This window comes from Argiope bruennichi, chromosome 4 (assembly GCF_947563725.1).
Source record: "Argiope bruennichi chromosome 4, qqArgBrue1.1, whole genome shotgun sequence".
NCBI lineage: Eukaryota > Metazoa > Arthropoda > Arachnida > Araneae > Araneidae > Argiope > Argiope bruennichi.
In genome coordinates, this window is record NC_079154.1 from 114,710,739 (window position 1) to 114,734,556 (window position 23,818).

Here is a 23,818-nt window from a genome sequence, read left to right on the forward strand (position 1 = left end):
GGATATCTGATGATTGAGATGATCAAAAATATTATGATATCATGAGTAATTATCACGCGTTAGAAAACAGAGAATTCGATGTCTACATGGCGAAGTACATATCGCAGCGACAGAACAACGTCCAAAATTATTACTGGGAAGTTTCGCCATTTTTTCGCAGAAATTTCTAAATTCTTCTTTGCCTAAATGTAGGATAAATTGAACTGAGTAAGTTTAATTTCTTCTAATTCAAAACATATATCTCTAATAACTAAGCTAATAGGAGTGAGACATACGTATATATGTTTATTTTTAGAATGTAGTACTTTATTAACTTTTCTTTCTCTCTCTCTCTCTCTCTTTTTTTGTTTATACTATTTTTGTTATTCTCGGAATTCTTAATTTCATTGCGCTTGCGAAGCCACGAGGTTCCCGCTCCCACTATTAGCGAAGCCGTAGAATATATTTTTCAAATTAAAAAGTCCCTCTTTCCGACGTCATCTCGTACTCTAATTTTATTATCTCAAACTTGGATCTTCGCATTTGGTTTTACAAAAATTCTTTATTTCTGAATTCAAAGGAAATTCAGCAATAGTGATCCATAAAGATTCAAAAAGAACTCTTTTTAGATGAAACAGTCATTATTCATAATTGTAATAAAGTTCAGGTAAAAGTGAAGTTTAGTGTGCCCCTTGCTGCGCCAAGGATGCCAAGTCGCCAATAAAGAAGGCGGACAAACTCAACAAACACTTCTGCGTAACAATTACGGTTACCACTTTCCGCAATATAATTACGATTTTTACTGATAAGTATTGTTTTTTTTAGACCAGCTGGGCCGGTCTTTTGGGTGCAGAGCTAAAGTTAGAGCATGCGATGCCGTCGGCATCGGTAAATGACACCGGGCAGAATTTTTTGACTTAAAAAACATCCTACGGTTTTGCTAGCAGTGGGAACGGAAACTTAGTAGCTTCGATAGCACATTGAACATAAGGACTATGTGGATAAAAGGAACATCATGCATAAAATTATTCCTAAATCCAAATGATTTTTTTCGAACCAGGAACCCTTTCGTACAGACCTTTTCATATGGTGCGGATTCAATCCTTCCTTTCTGAAACACCAGATCTTTCCATCGACTCTCTCATCCAAATCAATCAATTTCATATTCTCCCCACACATCGGACATATACATTTAGAAGCAATCAAACATTCTCCATACAAAATTTCAAACAAGCATCCTTTCCTAATCCGAATCCATTCTTGCACAATTACCAAGGGAAACAACCGTTAGAGCACTAAAGAATTACTAGAACCACTGCGAAAAATTCCATTGCATCTGACTTTTAAAGTAAGGATGCAGACGATTTTTTAAAGCGTATACTGACAATTAAAAATTGCAAAACAGTAAATATTTTCAGTTCGTATTCACATTAAAAATGAAATTGCAGCATCTTATTAGTTGTAAAAAAAACTTATAATAACGAACAATAATTATAATAAAGAACAAAATTAAAATCTTTAATCGATATTTTTTATTATTTTTTATTTAACATTTTTAATAAAATAGTTGTATTTCATGTACAACTCAACCATTGTAAAAAGTCGTAAACAAAGCAGCATTAGGGTTGCTAGAAAGCGTTCATTTGGATTTCCATATTGGCGACAAACTCGGGGGCACACTAATCTTCACTTCAACCTAAAGTTCATAATAATTGTAATAAAAAGGCAGTTAACTATGACTGTTTTACAGTATAGATTAATTGGGCAGCCATCTTGATTGGGGATTATTATTAAGGTTAGAGGCACTCTAAGCTAGAATTTTACCAAAATTCTGATGTAATTTCTAAACATTATATTCACATAATAAAGCAAAAATTGCGCTTTCCAATTTAATTTTATAATTATTCACAGAACGTTAAGGGGGGAAAAATGTGTCTGATTTCATGAGATGTAATTAAAATACAATATGGCATTTCATTTTTCAGGACATTTATTACTAAATTAAACATTGCGCTTAGAGATTAATCATAATGCGCCGTGCTATTTTGGAATCCATTGCACACTTGTTTTTGCTGCTCTTCATATCACTTTACTGTACGCACAATATTTATAATTAATTGTTACTGGTTTTCAAGTGACTGACATCACAAAAACTGTTTCCATTATTTGAAAACTAAAATTGAAAACTTATCACAAAATTGACAAAATGTGACTATTTTAAGCCAAATTTTTGTGCAGTAGCTTCTGAGGGTAATGACCCCTGAGCACCCGAGGGCAGAAGTTTGACTACTAGCTCAATTGAAGATATCACACATACAATCGCTTGCACAACCCCTTTATACAGAGGGGCTCATTCACGCATCTCACAGAGAGAACACAAGAAAGAGAACAACCACGCCCGAAGTAGGACTCGATCGCGGAACACCTAGATCACGGGCAAGACGCACTACCCCTAGGCCAGGACGCCGGCACGAAATTTGATAATTTAGCTTTATGAAAAAAAACCTTTATGTAAAAATATTTTTTTTTTGCACAGTTCTTAAAAACGCTTCTATAAATATTGAGAAAAATATAGAACATTTTGCTCCACACTGTTGTAAGAAATTTTGATACCTCCAGAGATAAAGAAAAAAAAGTGTGAAATCTCTAGTTACACATAATTTATAAGAAGGACTACTTTTTTTAAACTTAAATGCCGATATTTATTATTAATTTTATAAATCATTCTGATTTATTAAATTGAATAGTTAGCAATGGTCTACTTTCAGTTGTCTCTCTCTTAAGAATAATCTATACATAAAATAAATATAAGTATATCATAATATTTATAACATTAAATATTACATATGATAAAATCAGTTTCTAGATTCTTTTAAGACGTTAACTTTGCACCCTGATGACTCTCACTCACCATTTAAGAAGGGGAATCATTTTGACGTTTTAATACTTATTTATTTACTTAATTTTGATTGTTGAAAATACATGCAGAGTAGTAAGACAATGCAAATTAATTAAACGGGAGAATTCAACTTAAAACAATTATATACATTTATTTTTCGAAGCAATAAACAATTATTAGGTAAACAATTATGCATCGAATTATTTTCCGAGTGTTGAGGATTTAATGTTATTCTTAAAAGTTTCTAATATGAAGGTATGATTTATTTATTCAAATAAGATAATTTTAATTGAATCTCATTTTCACGTACGTAAATATCATACACATATTAAGTATTTTTGTTTAACATTTGTATTGCTTTAAAAAAAAAAACAACATTTTCACACTCTTTCAACTAAACGAAAAAATATTTCAAGCGAAGCAGTTCCGGCATATTTATTTAAAGAGATAATAGAAAAATTTCGATAAAGTGTTATCGGAAAAGAAATTTGTATATATGGCAACTAATATAATTTTTTTTCGTTACACCCTACTTATTTGTCATTTCAAGAAGTGTTTGAGTGACAGATGAATATCGGATGATAATATTTCAATTGTATACTTTAGAATTGATGATAAGAACTGCAAATAATGGTGGATAACTATCGCATAAATGAAATCGATTCGGGAATAAATAATTTTGTTTGTGTCAACTTCAAAATAGTATAGATTAGTATAAACTATTCTATATCAAAATAATTAATTTTAATAGATATAAATTAATAATCCTAATTTTTTTCTATTCGTAAATTATAGATCCGGAATAAATAAAATATCTTGCCTATTTTGCTGTCTTTCAATATAATGAAAAAGGTTTAAAGTATTTATTTAAAAGAAAATGCACATTGCAGAAAAGCTATCATTATAGAGTACAGTACAAAATCAGCAATTAGTACACAACAAATAAAAGCTGATGTTGGGAACCATAAAAATATTATAAAACGTTTTAGGAATTTTATATGGTTCTTTATTAGTTTCATAATATTTAATAAATGCATTAAGAATTTAAAGTCTTAGAAACGTTCAAAAATATAAAAGAAAGTTAATGAACGGATATATTGATACTTAAAAACATTGAAAAGACAGAAACTTAAAAGATGAATACAATCAAACTTAAAATCCTTAAAAATGCCAGTTAAAATCAGTCTTAAATACATTAACACACAATGGGAATTTAAAAAATAAATGCATTCAATTTCGAAAAACTTAAAAAACGTAGTAGGGGTTTAAATGTTATCAACTTTAATTTTGAAAATATCTAAGCACATATTAAAAATATCAAGTTCGTCAATAAAGTTTATAATATATTCAACAAATTTACGTTATGAAAATTTATAAGCATAGTTAAATTTGACAAGCACATTTCAAATAAACTGTTGATTCTAAATATTCTGGTTGGAACAACAATTTAGGAAATCATTGTAATTAATTATAAGTCACCACATATTATTGGTAGCTATGTAATAAAACAAAACATATCTGGATTTTAAACTATGAATTTCAAAGTTATTACGTAGATAAGCTGAAGATATGTCATGAAAATAAAAATGGCAATTTTTGTAAAACAATAACGTATAAATTTAATTTGTATTTGCTCCTGAATTTGGACTTGGTTTTTACAGTAAGAATTCCAAATGCGATAATATTATTGAGGATCAGATTGGCCAATATTGTAACTCAGAACCTTTAAAGCCTGCTCATTAGAATATTCTGTAGCTTTATGTGAGAATTTTATAATTAAATAAAAAAAATTTCAAAATATTTAGTTTAAATTGAAATTATAAATTATATTTACATGTTCATGTAACCAGAAATTGGAAGAAAGGACAATAATATAAGCATTTATAAAATTAGATACTCAAATTTTTTTTAATTAATAATTTATGTATTGCTGTGAATGCATACATTTAGTTCTTCAATTGTTTTCATTGTTTCATTTACAACATAACAAAGTGAAAGCGTTATGAATTCAGAAAGAAAATCGATTTGGAAATTTTAACGAATTTCCAAACATTACATTATTTGTATCCGATCACTTATTTTTAGAATTGAATTTGTGTGGATGTGAGATCGATAGTTAAAAACTAAGAACAATCAGGTGGATATAATTTAGTATATGTTCTTAAAACTATTATTGTAAATTTGTATCAAATTTTGGGTTTAATTTCACACAAGAGAGATATATTCTTCTACATTACATACTCGGTTCTGTTTTCTATACGACGAAGTTAAACTTGAAACAAATTATATTTTGGAAACAAAAAACAGAAGAGAAGAGAAGAGTCCCAATCATTTTTGAATGAATTCTTTTTCATCATAATTAAAGATATGATTTCCAATGCAAGATGTTTAAGCGAATGTAAAAATAGAACGTTGAAAGTTGATGATAATTCAATGAGATTAAATAAAAACGTATATCTTCGTGTACACAGTTCTAGGACCTTGACAAGTTATCTTGTCCTGAAGTATCCGAATGATTTAGTCTTCTAATGCTATCAAGTTTACATTTTTCATATTTTGAGGGGTGCACATCAGTAGGAAGAAGTACTCTGTGAAGGATTCCGAGCTTGTACATTTCATTTTTGAATGCACGCTGCATTTTCGTAATAGTGCTAATGAGATACGATTCCCAGTCGATGTAGTTCAATTTATGTTCTGGTGAAGATTCAACATTATTTGTAAATAATATGACAATCTTTGTGGAAAATGGAGATGAATTCCGCATCTGTGTATTACTTACATATGGTTTTATATGAGAAAAAGTGAGCATTATAAAATTGCACAGCATATGCGGTACTCTCTGCAAGCTAAATAGTTTTTAGACGTAACGTCATCTGGACGCATTGAGTTCAACGTAATATTTCGTTTCTTCCTCTTAGAATTCCCCTATTATTCTCAAATAATAATGCTTTCACTTAAAAAAAGATAGCCCGTTTCCTTTTAGTCATATCAGCTGCTTTATAAGTAAATTTATGATCACATATGTAAAATTTTCTTCAGAAGTTAAATTTTTATGTTTCTAGACGCAACATCATCTGTACGCATTGAGTTTAACGTAATATTTCGTTTCTTCCACTTAGAATTCCCCTATTATTCTCAAATAATAATGCTTTCACTTAAAAAAAGATAGCCCGTTTCCTTTTAGTCATATCAGCTGCTTTATAAGTAAATTTATGATCACATATGTAAAATTTTCTTCAGAAGTTAAATTTTTATGTTTCTAGACGCAACATCATCTGTACGCATTGAGTTTAACGTAATATTTCGTTTCTTCCTCTCAGAATTCCTCTATTATTCTCAAATAATAATGCTTTCACTTAAAAAAAGATAGCCCGTTTCCTTTTAGTCATATCGGCTGCTTTATAAGTAAATTTATGATCACACCTGAAAAATTTTCTTCAGAAGTTAAATTTTTGTGTTCATCTTCAAAATTTTCTTTAGAAGTTAAATTTTTGTGTTCAAAATTTTCTTTAGAAATTAAATATTTGTATTCATCTTCAAAATTTTCTTCTGTTTTCTAAGAATGACATAATAAATCATGCCATTTAAAATAATTTGCAATGCAAATTACAGAGTTTATTATTTTTTATAAACTGTGATTCAAATCCAAAAAGAAGACATTGATACATGTCATCCTTCCACAAGTCTATCAGACCAGTTCCAGAAAACCTCTCCCTGAACTTCTTTTCTAATCTGGCATTTTGAGAGGGTGAAAGATGATTTCTCCAGTCTCCGATAATACCTGCGAGGAAGTGCGATAATACCTGCGAGGAAAATGTTTTAGCATGAAAATGACTCATAGAAAAATGAAGCTCTTCTTTAGTTTTAGAAATAAATGAAAGGGGATGAATCTGAACGCGTGTGAATAATATTTCTCTTTTCTGTATTGAGTGGTTTGCTCACACAAATTTCTGATATCGTAGATATAGCTATCGCTTAGTTAGAGTTTGACAACTTCGGAGGATATTCGTTTACCAAGAAAAATGGTGACAAAAATTTTAATTAAAATTTTTGTCCGTGATTGGTTTCGTCCTAATGGTTCTCTAAGTGAAATATATTTAAACTGAAAATTTTGATAGACATTTAACTCGCACAGCTTTCGAAAATGGCTTACCAGTTACAGAAAGCCGCATCGTTATTGTTACCTAAACCACAGTGTCATATTACTCATTACACTGCTCGAAAATGAATCCTAACAACAGGAAGGGATTAATTTAAAGGAATGAGATTTGCGCAAAGTAATTAGTAAAATAACATATGGATTTGATGATATTTCAAGTTTGCAGGTTAAAATGACCATAAAAAGAACTGTCTCAAATGTGGAATGGTGATACCATTCCACATTTGACCATAACTAATGATGCAGGCATGATGGGGCCACACCTCATACGTCTTGATTCCAAATGCTCACCAGACCCTTTTCTAACCGCTGCAATTGCCACGATTTTGAATGCAAGAAAGCAAGCATTCATGCATTGTGTTGTATAGGTGTTAAATGCCATTTTTTAGGGATGGAACTCCATGCTCGCTGCACTTCAATCAAATCAGCAATAGCGGGTGCTGGCTGCGGATTATATTGGATTTGATAGCAAATCATGGTTAATACCTACTCTATGGGAGAAAGATTTGGTGTTAAGGCAACATATTAGTGCTAAGTATGGCATCTTGAGGGACAGCAGTTGTATGGTAACGAATGTTATCAAGCTGAAGATCAACCTCTAGTAAAGCGATCAGAAAAAAAAAATCCGTTTATTAATCTGATATTTAGTTTCGTTATCAAGATGCGTGAAATAATGGTGAGAGGGATCATGCTGTCATAGGAAATTGTGCTGCAGACCAAAACTAAAGATGCAGGCATGGTGGGGCCACACCACACACGTCTAGATTCCAAATCTGAACAGACCCTTTTCTAATCGCTGTAATTGCCACGATTTTGAATGCAAGAAAGCAAACATTCATGCATTGTGTCGTATAGGTGTTAAGGAGATAGAGCTCCATGCTCACTGCACTTGGTCAATCAAATCAGCAATAGCGGGTGCTGGCTGCGGATTATATTGGATTTGATAGCAAATCATGGTTAATACCGACTCTATGGGAGAAAGATTTGGTGTTAAGGCAACATATTAGTGCTAAGTATGGCATCTTGAGGGACAGCAGTTGTATGGTAACGAATGTTATCAAGCTGAAGATCAACCTCTAGTAAAGCGATCAGAAAAAAAAAAATCCGTTTATTAATCTGATATTTAGTTTCGTTATCAAGATGCGTGAAATAATGGTGAGAGGGATCATGCTGTCATAGGAAATTGTGCTGCAGACCAAAACTAAAGATGCAGGCATGGTGGGGCCACACCACACACGTCTAGATTCCAAATCTGAACAGACCCTTTTCTAATCGCTGTAATTGCCACGATTTTGAATGCAAGAAAGCAAACATTCATGCATTGTGTCGTATAGGTGTTAAGGAGATAGAGCTCCATGCTCACTGCACTTGGTCAATCAAATCAGCAATAGCGGGTGCTGGCTGCGGATTATATTGGATTTGATAGCAAATCATGGTTAATACCGACTCTATGGGAGAAAGATTTGGTGTTAAGGCAACATATTAGTGCTAAGTATGGCATCTTGAGGGACAGCAGTTGTATGGTAACGAATGTTATCAAGCTGAAGATCAACCTCTAGTAAAGCGATCAGAAAAAAAAAATCCGTTTATTAATCTGATATTTAGTTTCGTTATCAAGATGCGTGAAATAATGGTGAGAGGGATCATGCTGTCATAGGAAATTGTGCTGCAGACCAAAACTAAAGATGCAGGCATGGTGGGGCCACACCACACACGTCTAGATTCCAAATCTGAACAGACCCTTTTCTAATCGCTGTAATTGCCACGATTTTGAATGCAAGAAAGCAAACATTCATGCATTGTGTCGTATAGGTGTTAAGGAGATAGAGCTCCATGCTCACTGCACTTGGTCAATCAAATCAGCAATAGCGGGTGCTGGCTGCGGATTATATTGGATTTGATAGCAAATCATGGTTAATACCGACTCTATGGGAGAAAGATTTGGTGTTAAGGCAACATATTAGTGCTAAGTATGGCATCTTGAGGGACAGCAGTTGTATGGTAACGAATGTTATCAAGCTGAAGATCAACCTCTAGTAAAGCGATCAGAAAAAAAAAATCCGTTTATTAATCTGATATTTAGTTTCGTTATCAAGATGCATGAAATAATGGTGAGAGGGATCATGCTGTCATAGGAAATTGTGCTGCAGACCAAAACTAAAGATGCAGGCATGGTGGGGCCACACCACACACGTCTAGATTCCAAATCTGAACAGACCCTTTTCTAATCGCTGTAATTGCCACGATTTTGAATGCAAGAAAGCAAACATTCATGCATTGTGTCGTATAGGTGTTAAGGAGATAGAGCTCCATGCTCACTGCACTTGGTCAATCAAATCAGCAATAGCGGGTGCTGGCTGCGGATTATATTGGATTTGATAGCAAATCATGGTTAATACCGACTCTATGGGAGAAAGATTTGGTGTTAAGGCAACATATTAGTGCTAAGTATGGCATCTTGAGGGACAGCAGTTGTATGGTAACGAATGTTATCAAGCTGAAGATCAACCTCTAGTAAAGCGATCAGAAAAAAAAAATCCGTTTATTAATCTGATATTTAGTTTCGTTATCAAGATGCGTGAAATAATGGTGAGAGGGATCATGCTGTCATAGGAAATTGTGCTGCAGACCAAAACTAAAGATGCAGGCATGGTGGGGCCACACCACACACGTCTAGATTCCAAATCTGAACAGACCCTTTTCTAATCGCTGTAATTGCCACGATTTTGAATGCAAGAAAGCAAACATTCATGCATTGTGTCGTATAGGTGTTAAGGAGATAGAGCTCCATGCTCACTGCACTTGGTCAATCAAATCAGCAATAGCGGGTGCTGGCTGCGGATTATATTGGATTTGATAGCAAATCATGGTTAATACCGACTCTATGGGAGAAAGATTTGGTGTTAAGGCAACATATTAGTGCTAAGTATGGCATCTTGAGGGACAGCAGTTGTATGGTAACGAATGTTATCAAGCTGAAGATCAACCTCTAGTAAAGCGATCAGAAAAAAAAAATCCGTTTATTAATCTGATATTTAGTTTCGTTATCAAGATGCGTGAAATAATGGTGAGAGGGATCATGCTGTCATAGGAAATTGTGCTGCAGACCAAAACTAAAGATGCAGGCATGGTGGGGCCACACCACACACGTCTAGATTCCAAATCTGAACAGACCCTTTTCTAATCGCTGTAATTGCCACGATTTTGAATGCAAGAAAGCAAACATTCATGCATTGTGTCGTATAGGTGTTAAGGAGATAGAGCTCCATGCTCACTGCACTTGGTCAATCAAATCAGCAATAGCGGGTGCTGGCTGCGGATTATATTGGATTTGATAGCAAATCATGGTTAATACCGACTCTATGGGAGAAAGATTTGGTGTTAAGGCAACATATTAGTGCTAAGTATGGCATCTTGAGGGACAGCAGTTGTATGGTAACGAATGTTATCAAGCTGAAGATCAACCTCTAGTAAAGCGATCAGAAAAAAAAAATCCGTTTATTAATCTGATATTTAGTTTCGTTATCAAGATGCGTGAAATAATGGTGAGAGGGATCATGCTGTCATAGGAAATTGTGCTGCAGACCAAAACTAAAGATGCAGGCATGGTGGGGCCACACCACACACGTCTAGATTCCAAATCTGAACAGACCCTTTTCTAATCGCTGTAATTGCCACGATTTTGAATGCAAGAAAGCAAACATTCATGCATTGTGTCGTATAGGTGTTAAGGAGATAGAGCTCCATGCTCACTGCACTTGGTCAATCAAATCAGCAATAGCGGGTGCTGGCTGCGGATTATATTGGATTTGATAGCAAATCATGGTTAATACCGACTCTATGGGAGAAAGATTTGGTGTTAAGGCAACATATTAGTGCTAAGTATGGCATCTTGAGGGACAGCAGTTGTATGGTAACGAATGTTATCAAGCTGAAGATCAACCTCTAGTAAAGCGATCAGAAAAAAAAAAATCCGTTTATTAATCTGATATTTAGTTTCGTTATCAAGATGCATGAAATAATGGTGAGAGGGATCATGCTGTCATAGGAAATTGTGCTGCAGACCAAAACTAAAGATGCAGGCATGGTGGGGCCACACCACACACGTCTAGATTCCAAATCTGAACAGACCCTTTTCTAATCGCTGTAATTGCCACGATTTTGAATGCAAGAAAGCAAACATTCATGCATTGTGTCGTATAGGTGTTAAGGAGATAGAGCTCCATGCTCACTGCACTTGGTCAATCAAATCAGCAATAGCGGGTGCTGGCTGCGGATTATATTGGATTTGATAGCAAATCATGGTTAATACCGACTCTATGGGAGAAAGATTTGGTGTTAAGGCAACATATTAGTGCTAAGTATGGCATCTTGAGGGACAGCAGTTGTATGGTAACGAATGTTATCAAGCTGAAGATCAACCTCTAGTAAAGCGATCAGAAAAAAAAAATCCGTTTATTAATCTGATATTTAGTTTCGTTATCAAGATGCGTGAAATAATGGTGAGAGGGATCATGCTGTCATAGGAAATTGTGCTGCAGACCAAAACTAAAGATGCAGGCATGGTGGGGCCACACCACACACGTCTAGATTCCAAATCTGAACAGGCCCTTTTCTAATCGCTGTAATTGCCACGATTTTGAATGCAAGAAAGCAAACATTCATGCATTGTGTCGTATAGGTGTTAAGGAGATAGAGCTCCATGCTCACTGCACTTGGTCAATCAAATCAGCAATAGCGGGTGCTGGCTGCGGATTATATTGGATTTGATAGCAAATCATGGTTAATACCGACTCTATGGGAGAAAGATTTGGTGTTAAGGCAACATATTAGTGCTAAGTATGGCATCTTGAGGGACAGCAGTTGTATGGTAACGAATGTTATCAAGCTGAAGATCAACCTCTAGTAAAGCGATCAGAAAAAAAAAATCCGTTTATTAATCTGATATTTAGTTTCGTTATCAAGATGCGTGAAATAATGGTGAGAGGGATCATGCTGTCATAGGAAATTGTGCTGCAGACCAAAACTAAAGATGCAGGCATGGTGGGGCCACACCACACACGTCTAGATTCCAAATCTGAACAGACCCTTTTCTAATCGCTGTAATTGCCACGATTTTGAATGCAAGAAAGCAAACATTCATGCATTGTGTCGTATAGGTGTTAAGGAGATAGAGCTCCATGCTCACTGCACTTGGTCAATCAAATCAGCAATAGCGGGTGCTGGCTGCGGATTATATTGGATTTGATAGCAAATCATGGTTAATACCGACTCTATGGGAGAAAGATTTGGTGTTAAGGCAACATATTAGTGCTAAGTATGGCATCTTGAGGGACAGCAGTTGTATGGTAACGAATGTTATCAAGCTGAAGATCAACCTCTAGTAAAGCGATCAGAAAAAAAAAATCCGTTTATTAATCTGATATTTAGTTTCGTTATCAAGATGCGTGAAATAATGGTGAGAGGGATCATGCTGTCATAGGAAATTGTGCTGCAGACCAAAACTAAAGATGCAGGCATGGTGGGGCCACACCACACACGTCTAGATTCCAAATCTGAACAGACCCTTTTCTAATCGCTGTAATTGCCACGATTTTGAATGCAAGAAAGCAAACATTCATGCATTGTGTCGTATAGGTGTTAAGGAGATAGAGCTCCATGCTCACTGCACTTGGTCAATCAAATCAGCAATAGCGGGTGCTGGCTGCGGATTATATTGGATTTGATAGCAAATCATGGTTAATACCTACTCTATGGGAGAAAGATTTGGTGTTAAGGCAACATATTAGTGCTAAGTATGGCATCTTGAGGGACAGCAGTTGTATGGTAACGAATGTTATCAAGCTGAAGATCAACCTCTAGTAAAGCGATCAGAAAAAAAAAAATCCGTTTATTAATCTGATATTTAGTTTCGTTATCAAGATGCGTGAAATAATGGTGAGAGGGATCATGCTGTCATAGGAAATTGTGCTGCAGACCAAAACTAAAGATGCAGGCATGGTGGGGCCACACCACACACGTCTAGATTCCAAATCTGAACAGACCCTTTTCTAATCGCTGTAATTGCCACGATTTTGAATGCAAGAAAGCAAACATTCATGCATTGTGTCGTATAGGTGTTAAGGAGATAGAGCTCCATGCTCACTGCACTTGGTCAATCAAATCAGCAATAGCGGGTGCTGGCTGCGGATTATATTGGATTTGATAGCAAATCATGGTTAATACCTACTCTATGGGAGAAGGATTTGGTGTTAAGGCAACATATTAGTGCTAAGTATGGCATCTTGAGGGACAGCAGTTGTATGGTAACGAATGTTATCAAGCTGAAGATCAACCTCTAGTAAAGCGATCAGAAAAAAAAAATCCGTTTATTAATCTGATATTTAGCTTCGTTATCAAGATGCGTGAAATAATGGTGAGAGTGATCATGCTGTGATAGGAAATTGTGCTGCAGACCAAAACTAAAGATGCAGGCATGGTGGGGCCACACCACATACGTCTTGATTCCAAATGCTCACCAGACCCTTTTCTAACAAATATATGGGTATCACTGGTACCAAGACAGAAATGACTCTTATCTGAGAATATAATACACCTCAATTCACCACACCAAAGACAAGCTGATAGTGATTTGACAATGACATGGACATTACAAAGTCTGCAGCTATACTCCAAGTAATCGATTTGTTACCCTTCGAAATATCACACAGATGCCAATAGAAATTTGAATTTCTGCTGCAGATGTTGTGTCAAGCGCTTCAGTTATATGGCGGAAACAGCGACCTTAATAACACACACACACACAAAATCAGTAGATTACTTGGTATAATTTATGTGTTTCTAAACCTACTCAATTGAGGATCTCATATCTCAAATAAATATTTGTGTTTGTTACGAGATACAAGTGCTTAGAACTATACGCCATTCCTCTAATGTAGCTTCCGAGCTTTTTTACTCCTAATCAAAGATAAATTAAACTATTATTTAAAAATATGTGGTAAACATTATAATCAATCTGCAAAACACGTTATAATCATATTACAAGAGAACTTTTTTGTTTTCATTTTTGTCTGTCTTTCGTGTTTGTACCTTAATGGCTGTTAAATTCATAGATTCTTACATGAGAAACGAATTTTATAGTATACTCAATCATTTTTTAAATTTTGTTTCTGTATTGTCTTATATTTTCTATGAAAATTAGATCACTTTTTATATCGAAATCTGCAGAGTGTGATTCCTTACCTTTCCGTATAAAACTGACACTTTTTGCTTCCTTCTTTTTCATTAGGAAGTTCCCCGACAGCAGCATTGCCCTCATTTCCGATGGAATATCAGGATTCAATTCAATCATCACCCTGGGCATCGCCATTAGATCTGTGAAATGTTTGTTCAAGTGCTCTTTCATGAAATCGAAGCTGCTGTGGTAGATGACGTTCTGGAGCAATTCCTTGTCTTTCTCGAGTTTCTCCTAGAGATTTAGAAATAAAACATTTTTTAAAAAGAGATCAGACACAAATCAAAGAATTTGGTCCAATATTTGGATTAGGGGTGTAAATGAAAAACTTTATTAAATTTCATTCATTTAAGATTAAGATGTGTAAAGTTGATTAAGATTAAGATTGGAATGATTTTTCTCCAAACATAATCATAATAACTTTTTCTTGCAAGCTTAAAACCATTTATAATCGTATCTTCTAGCATACCTGGCGTGTTTTTGGAAAGTAGGCAGCAGTTTGTCATTCTTGAGAAAAAAACTGGATACTAATCTTAAGTCTTACCTTAATTTTTTCTTTTTGTATTTTGATTGCATTATTCATGTGAATCGAATTTAAATGCGGACAGAAAGTATAAATATTTAAGAATCGAAAACAACTAGAAATTGCAGCCTGTGAAATGACTCATTTGTAAAAATATTTTATTGAAAAATTAGGCGCAATATTTTAAGTTTTATACTATAACAATGCCTTAATGTATTATTTAAGAAAGGTAAAGAATATTTTTTACCAAAAAATAAAATATTTAAAAAAGGTATATTTTATAGAAGAAATAAAATCAACAATTTATATATCTAAGACAGTGAAAATAAAAATAGGCATTATTTAATGGAAATGAAAGAAAGAAACACAGAGGAGAGTCACTCAGTTCGAAAGCATTGCCTTGATCAGACATGCATCATTAATAATTATATTAAATATTCGAGTCATAAATTTGTCATTGCAGTTATATAAATGTGGTTTATAAAAGCAATTTTTAATGTAAACACTGCGCAGATGCAGTTAGAAGACAAATATGCATATTATCATCAATAAATATTTAACAAAAGATTGATAGTCTATACACTTTTTTAAAGTAACAAAATATATTATTTTATCTTCTGAGAGGAAACAGTTTTAGGTACAATTTGCTACAAGAATTTTAATAAAATAGATTAAAGATAAGGTTAAAAGATTTTTTGTTGATGTCTAAACGTTATTCTGATTGACCCGGAATTATCAGATTTGTCAAAGTCGCCATTACTTTGGAACTAAAGAAAATTCAAGAAAATAGTCATAATAATTAACGATATTCATAAATTGGTAGCAGAACAAAAGAAAGCAGAACCAAAGGAAAAATACTTTATGAACATAAAATGTTGTTTATGAAGGAACAAAGATTGAAGTAGCATGATTCCGCTTCATTTATGAATATGCAAGTGAAGAGACAGAAATGAGTACAGTGAATGTCGTACGTAGGTTCACACATTGTATGTAGAGATGCATAATCCACGATTTTTTGAATATCAAATAATATTGCTATTGTTATTTTTAAATATGCGTTCCAAATATCTGTTATTTCAATCATATTATTAATTAAAAATAATTACTTAATATTAAATATAAAATTTATTCATTGTAATTAATACTTAATTTACTAATTTAAGTAACGTGTGATTGAATTCATTTATCTGTTTCAGCTTACTTCTTAAATTTTATTTTTTTCTCAAAACTATTTATTTAATTTATTTATTAAAGTGAACCATTTTCTGGAAAAGGTGAGTTAAAAATATATGTCATTTCTTTAAAATGTTTACTTTAGTCTTATATTCTACCATAGATGCTGCCAGCAGTAAACAGAATACATGTAATCAAAGTCAATCATGTCACGAGCAATTAAAAATGATCTGTATGGAATAGTGCATCATCAAATACGAATATCGGTCACTCCCGTAAAGTGGAGCGGTGACTTCGCACTTTCCGGTGAAATTACCGCTCCGATAAATTTCAGTGATATGCAATTCAATGATACGATACGATAATTCCAATAACCGGTCCGTTCACTTTGCAATCCAATCACAGATTTCTTTCGAGAGCTTCCATTGGACAGATCGTATCGATTGTTACTTTCCAGTGAAGTCACCGCTCCGGCAAATTTCAGTGATATCGAATCGATTGTTACTTTCTATCGTGATCCAAAACCTGTAATTGAAGTATCATCAGTACGATCGTATCAAGGAATTGAATCACACCCCTCTTTGAAAAGTATTGATCACTTGTATTTGTGACTTTTTGATATTGGTTACGTAATAACCGCTCTTAAAATATTCGTCATCCCTAATTGTATGCCGATGGACAATTGAAAATTTAAAAATAATTCGTTTTATTATGCTTAAGGAAATTGGTAGTCCAATGTGGAAAACTGGTTCATTTTTCCGAAAAAATTGCCCATTAATTTTTTGTTGCTATTTTATCTACTTCTAAGGGTATTTCTTAAAAAGTCAATTGCATTGTTGAGAAAATAAACAAACACGAAATAAATTTGCTAATTTTTTTTAACTAAAATCATTTTTTTATAACTGTACCTTAAAAATGTTTTCGAGAACAATCCCAGATAATTTAAGCTCTATAAAATACATTAGGAAGGAATGAAAAACATTTTGCTATTTTAAGAATAATTCACAAAGAATCTGCCTGCATACATTATGGTTCATTCAGGTTGTTTATAAAATGATGAGGGAAGCTTCTTGAACAAAATGTTACTTTATTCACCTTTCGAATATTTAAATTTTTACACAAAGAATAAAGTACTAGCTAAGACATATTCAGAAATGAGGGCATGTAAAAAAAATCTGCTTAAAAAATAATTTTTCACCTATTATTAATTAAATTTATTATAAAGTTTTTAAAAATTTTTTAAACTATCGATAAGTTACTATTGCTTTTTTTATACATTTAAAAACTTTGATCGATTTATTTTAATTTGAATATTATTTACTTACTTTAATTAGGTGAATCAAATTTTTCTGGTTGCTTCTATAATCACATTTCGCAAAAATGAACGAACTTCCATGACTTAATACTTTCTGCAAGCATAAATAATTTCTGTTCTCGCCTTTTTTTGTGAAACTCACTTTTGAACCAAGGATCAAATAAAATCCATCATTTATCATTATATAAATCGGAATTCTTAATCTAATCTTTAAGTGTAATGACCTTAACACTAAATATGTCCCTATATGATAGTTAGTACCCTATCAGATCCAAAGTAAAAGATAAGTGTGTAATTACTGATACTTTTAAATATATTAGCAGCTATGTGAGCATTCTAATGAATTACAGCAAATTTGCAGGTCATCTATTATTTAAATTATAAAATAATAATTTTAAAAAATCTAGAATATGCGATAAGATTATTTTAAACGTAAAATTACACCAAGAAAAAGTATAAAATTACTTCCTTATTCATAATGAGAAAACTTTCTCAAAAGTAATTTCATTACGCATGAAAAATGCCATGCGAATCATATTTTGATATTCTAAAAATAATGTGTCTGATTACTTGTATGGATTCAAACTTTAGTCATTAAACTTATAAAATACATATAACAGGCTCATGGTAAAAGCTACAATATTTATATACATTCCTAGAGTAGCCATTTTTCTTAAATCTCAATATTGATATAATGGGATAATTTAGATTCAAAATATTCTTGACTCAATTGCTTTGGGCAACTGTATTTAGAAATATCAATTTAGAAAAAAAAATAATTATTTACTTTATACTGTGATCCAAGAAATTCGGCAATTTTCAAAATGTACGTTTTCGTGTCTTTCTTCAGTTGTTCGTAGGTGACGAAGAGAACATTCGGGTCGTTTCTGTGTTCCCACCAAGACAAAGTAGTGTCGAAGTATTCACCGAAATCCGTTTCTCCGTTGATGAAGAGCTCAAAAAAATCGTCGAATTTTCCCTCTTCGAAGCGATAAGCTGGCATGCTCTCTGTGAAATGGTAGAAGGAAACGCAGCAGTCCTATAAGGCCACGAGAAATGATAACACATCATTTACGATTTTCATATTAAGAAAAAATATGGATTTTACTTAGTTTAATTTTATTAGTCTTTCTGTTTAAATATATACGATAATATTATAATTAATAATAACATTTTCGGACAGATCTTGTTATTTCCAACTTATGAAAGACAAACAGGCAATCATACATTTGCAAATATCTTTTTTCCCCTCAAACTTGTATACTACACCATCATTAAAGTTTTTTGATTATGGACTTAAGATTTAATCTGTATCAGAGCTCGAAAGTGGATTGCCTTAAATAAAATGAGGTCTCAAATTCATGATTTCATTCTAAAATGAAAGATATTGCAACCAGGACCGCAAAAGCCATAATTAAAAAATACATGTGTATGTATTTTAATCAAATCTGGAAAACGAGACGTTGATCTGATAGTCAGTTTTCTAGTATTTCGTGGATTAAAATTTTCTTCAAAAAAATTATTCTGTCATCGTATTATCATCAGTTTTGGAAAAACATAAGCAAGTAAAACTTTTCAAGCCATTGCTTTCAATCTGTTTAATGGGAATCTAATTATTTTCAAATGTAATAAATACAATATCAATATACTAATTTGAAATATGTAAGTAAAAAAAATTATGCCGCATTAATTCTTGAAAAGACTTAATTTATCAATTCTTCGGTAGGAAATCATCATTCGAAAGATTTACTTTTTCAGTTATTTTATTTCCAAATTATGCTATATGTTTAATTCGACAACCATAGAGATTCAGTTCAGATCAATTTTTGAAATGAACCAATTTTTCAGGAATTTTGCAAAAATAGTTTTTGTTTCTTAAATGCTAATAACGCATAACAACTGGTTTTATCAGGTTGATAACATTTAGCATTTTCTCCTGACTGTAAATAACAAGATTGGAAAGTAATCTAAATATGGTATGAATGTGTTTCTTACTGGCTTACTTAATTTTCTTTCAACTAAAGTGTATAAAATCTATAATTTCTTCTTCTTTTTTCTATTAAAGTTTCATGATAGCAACTTAATAATCTTAATTTAATAAGAGAGTATTTACCGTAAACGTTTTGGTCCTTCAATCGAGTCTTTAACGATATGTTATCTTGTTATTAGCAAAGTGGCAGACAGAGAATACTCGAAACAATGCCAATTCTGTTGATGGTTCGGATCATATAAGACTATAGATTTAAAATTAATTGTAACATTTCAGTAACGATTGCCGTGAAGTATTTTCTTTCTTTTTGGAATAAAATGAAAATAACAAGGACTTAAACTAAGGATTATGGTAAAGTCCTGAGAATAAACAAATCAATATTGGATTATGGCACATGCCGTTGAGCACTGTTAAAAGGCATGCTGCTAAAGTTTTTTCAGAAAGTAAGTTGTTTTTTCGGCAACTTTACTCTTTCAATTGAACAGTTGTCCTATTAATTGTAAATTTATCATCAGGATAACATTATCATAGTCAACCATCACCATCTCGAAGTTTTTGGAACGACCTTTTAACATACATCCTAGCACTTGAGCATATCTTTATGAGAATAAGTATAGTTATTCATCTTAGCTCGTTGATTTTATTTAAAATCATGCATACCACCAAGTCGCTGCTATTAAATTTCGAAAAAAAAAATTAAGGTAATTTTATTTATTATTTTATAAATTCTTTATTACCTTAGTAGAATATTATCCTCTTCGCGTTTCTATATTTCACAAATACTCTATATGAAGACCCATTTGTGTTTCATTCAAAATGCCAAGATTTTCATTTTATTTATAGAGTAGAAATTTATTACATTATAGATTTTCTTCTTGAATTGAAATGTTGATAAAGTGACACAAAAATAAAAATCTTTATCCTACTGATTGTTTATATAATTAGATACTCTTTTTTATGTCAAATTATTCATTTTCAATCTACCTTTTTATAAAAATTACTTTTTTTATCCTTAATTAAACTTCCGATTAAAATATTAATCCCTAAGTACAATTCACTTTCTTAAAACACACTATTTTTTGATAATAACTTCCCTAATACATTGAATTAAAAATAGTGTTGGTCTTTTTAATGATACGGTTTCTATATGAGACGGTGAAAAAGTTCCAACAATTTTCCTTCAATGTAATATTTACTATACATTTTAGTATAAAATGGAATAAATTGTGCTAATAAAGGTTTAAATGCAATTTAAATATCCAGATTTGAAATGAATTATCAAAATTAAATTTAATCAGTTAGTAGAAAAAAAATTCCATCGTTATAGAATTTACATTTAAAGTTCTATCAAAGCTATGTGAGACTTTATATTCATAAGCATTTTTTTTAATTTAATTTTATGAATCTTATGCTAAATGTTTTTTTCGTCTAAAAATAAAATCTGACTGTGTCGCCATTACAGATTTATTCTAATGATGACTTCTGCTGAGTTTCTAAGAATTCGACTTCTTAGAAAGTCGAATTAGTTTCTACTGTTCAAAAGAACAGTAGAAACTCACCAAATACATATTCTTTGAAAGCACTATGTTAAATTTTTTTCTCTTTTTAAAGAATAAATTTGATATAAAAAGAGATAAAAAATATGCAGTTAAAAAAATACATATAAGAATTATCCAAAAAATATTAAAAAAAGCAAACGATAAATAGATTAAGTTTTCGTAAATGTTTTCTCTTTAAAAATATATTTAAAAAATCTTAATTAATAAAGAAATTATAAAAATCAATTAGAAATGGATAAAAGGTGAAACCTAAAACTTGAAATATATCAAAATATGAAATATATTTTCTAGCAAATTAATATTCAGAATTAAGGTTGAAATTAAAAAAAAAATATTCATTGATTATTTTGGAAGGCTCTAATAAGAACAAAAACTTAGATTTTATACAATTTTCTTCATGCAGATTTTTCCCCTGTCTTCTGAGACAAATTTATAACTTCAATAAAACTATAATGAATATCGCACTTAAAAAAAGGTTGATAGTGAAAGGATAATTATAAACTCTATAATTCAGAATATTAGCATAACTCAAGTGACAATATACAGGTGAGTATCCACCATCAGGAAAGACATTCAAAACTTAAACGAATTTCTGAACATGACAAAAATAACAATTTTCAAAATGCAGGAATGAATGTAGGAATAATTAAACTGTAGGAATGTAGAAATAACATGGATAACTAAAAGTCACCTTCATTATTATGAGAGCTAATTGAGAACTATTTATAGGAATTCAAATAGACAGCTATCAAATGCAACCTATATGCTATAACAGCTATGGAATCAATAGAGAATCTTCTGGAAGATATTCAGTAAATTACTCATTTATGTAGTATGTGGTCAAAGTCTTTGAGAGAATCAATGAATATCTAGTAAATGAGACTTTTTAATGCTTCAATAGAAGGAAATCGAGACAGCAGGTTAAATAAAGCATGAGTCATCTACTATCAATAATCAGGTAAGAAATAATGCATTTAAGTAGTTTGGGTTTTAACGTAACAAACCTTAGATTTCCAATCACATATTTTCTATAAAATTTTAACTTTGTTTTATTCTTTGACCTTTGCCCCCTATCGCAATTCTATACCTTACCTTTGGATTTCTTGCTATATAAATGTACTTGGCCTTGGGGGACCAAGGTGTCTTATAAAATGGAAGATGCATCTTAATTGCTGCAGGTCTTTTTAGATTTTCCCCAGCTTTTGCTCCAGTCATTTCCAGAAAGGGAGTCTCCGTGAAGAATTGCAGAGCTGATTCGAATGGTCTGCCATCCCTAAAGATACAGGCCACTATGTTCTGCACCCAAGTAGTTCCACATTTCGGGAAAGTGATGATAAACAGATCATCTGGCCGGGGCTTGTATGATAAAGCAGACCTGAACGCTTCAGGAGAGAAAAGACCCGGAATCCGCCAGCCATCTACCTCTTGGTACCATGGCATCTTCGACTGGCATTTTTCGGATGACATTTTAAAGTAGAAAATGGAACGCTGAAAAGAGTTAATGGTATTTTCTTACTTACAATGATGTATAAAATTTTAAACTATAAATGGTTTTATAATATGGAAAGTTAAGGAGAAATTTAAGAGGCTAGATTTGGGTTAGATATACAGAGACATCTTCAAAATCTTAAGCTAAAATTATGTATGTATTTTAAATTTATTAATGGTAACTTGATCTGTTAACAACAATCTGGGACTCTTAACAGTCATAGAATCAAAAATAAAAGGAAAGAAATCAGCAGAAACAGTGATTATTCCTATAGCATTGAATACTCAACATTTTGAATTCTAAGATGATAACAGTTTTGGATAAAAAATCAAAGTTATTTACAGAAACCAAGAGGAAAAAAGAAAACTTTGTAAATGGGATAAGTAATTTAATTTAGTTTATTTTTGTTTACTTCTAAATTTTTTAGCAGCATTATGAAAGAGTATAAGAAAAAATCCAAGAAAATGCTAACAGTGAATGCTGTCACTTTTTTATAAACTTTTCAACCAATCAAAACATTTAAAAAATACAATCAAAACTTACAAAGAAAAGAAAATTTAGTACTAAACACGTAAAATTTTCTTACTTTCTCTAAACTCTTCCTTTATCGAAGTAAATCTGTTGTTCTCATTCGCATGTAGAAAAATAAGAGTCACGATTAGATTTAGTACTTTAGTCTTGCATTAAATGCTATCACAGAGCAGACAATGGTAAGTTTTTACACTATAAAACTGCACGGTTACTCCACCAGGAAGTTTTGCGACATTCACTAGTTATTACTAGTTAATTATCTTCCAAGAACAGGAAGCAGCGATACAGGAAGTTAAAAAAAAAGTTCCGATACAAAGCATGACTAACATTAATCTCATATTAAAATTACTGTTCATTTAAATGAAGTTTTGAAGATTTTACTATGAGATATGTTGCAAAAAAATGCCTCGCCAAGGAAGAACTTTCAATTCTGCAATATTTTTTAGCAAAAATGTTAGAGAAATTTATTTATGATTATTAAATATAAAAAAAAATCACTAACTATTTCTGAAAAGTTACTTTGAAATCGATTTCTGCTTGGATAAATCGATTTTTATTAGTGAATCAATCGATACGATAAAGAATAAATTTCAAATTGAAAGAGAACGGCTTTAAAAAAAATTGAAATCTATTATCGTAAAATTTTCAAGTTATCATATGAGAACATTTTTTTTAAGTAACATAGTACAATATATATATATATATATATATATATATATATATATATATATATATATATATATATATATATATATATATATATATATATATATATATATATATATATATATATATATTCGTTACCATTTTCTTCTCTGTGCTTCTTTGGAGACTAAGTTCTTACCGCTCTGCCCTTTATTGGTTAGACAGGAGAATCAAGTACATGGTAGACATTCATGCCAAGTTGTAACTTTTTGTTGAGAAGAAGTCGCCCAATGTGACAAACTTCTTTGTATTGACCCTAAAA

The 23,818-nt window shown here is 32.0% G+C and overlaps 1 protein-coding gene across 1 annotated transcript; it reads right to left on the minus strand.

Annotated features, from left to right (window-relative positions):
* Positions 1 to 6,456: 6,456 nt before the first annotated feature.
* On the minus strand, positions 6,457 to 23,081 carry LOC129967092 (sulfotransferase 1E1-like). The gene is made up of 5 exons (XM_056081759.1): positions 22,907 to 23,081; positions 21,924 to 22,319; positions 18,070 to 18,321; positions 14,280 to 14,505; positions 6,457 to 6,659 (listed from the first exon to the last, which is right to left on the minus strand). The coding sequence occupies exons 2-5, from the start codon at positions 22,296 to 22,298 to the stop codon at positions 6,463 to 6,465; spliced, it is 1,050 nt and encodes a 349-aa protein (XP_055937734.1). The 5' UTR covers positions 22,299 to 22,319; positions 22,907 to 23,081; the 3' UTR covers positions 6,457 to 6,462.
* Between the last annotated feature and the right edge of the window lie 737 nt (positions 23,082 to 23,818).

Bases quoted from the DNA above. Each gene is read 5' to 3' on its own strand.
- LOC129967092 (XM_056081759.1), bottom strand. From the start codon at position 22,298: ATGTCATCCGAAAAATGCCAGTCGAAGATGCCATGGTACCAAGAGGTA. The intron at 18,322-21,923 runs GTAAGGTATAGA...GTGGCCTTATAG, and splicing joins ATATAGCAAGAAATCCAAAG to GACTGCTGCGTTTCCTTCTA. The intron at 6,660-14,279 runs GTAAGGAATCAC...ACTTCCTCGCAG, and splicing joins TGTCAGTTTTATACGGAAAG to GTATTATCGGAGACTGGAGA.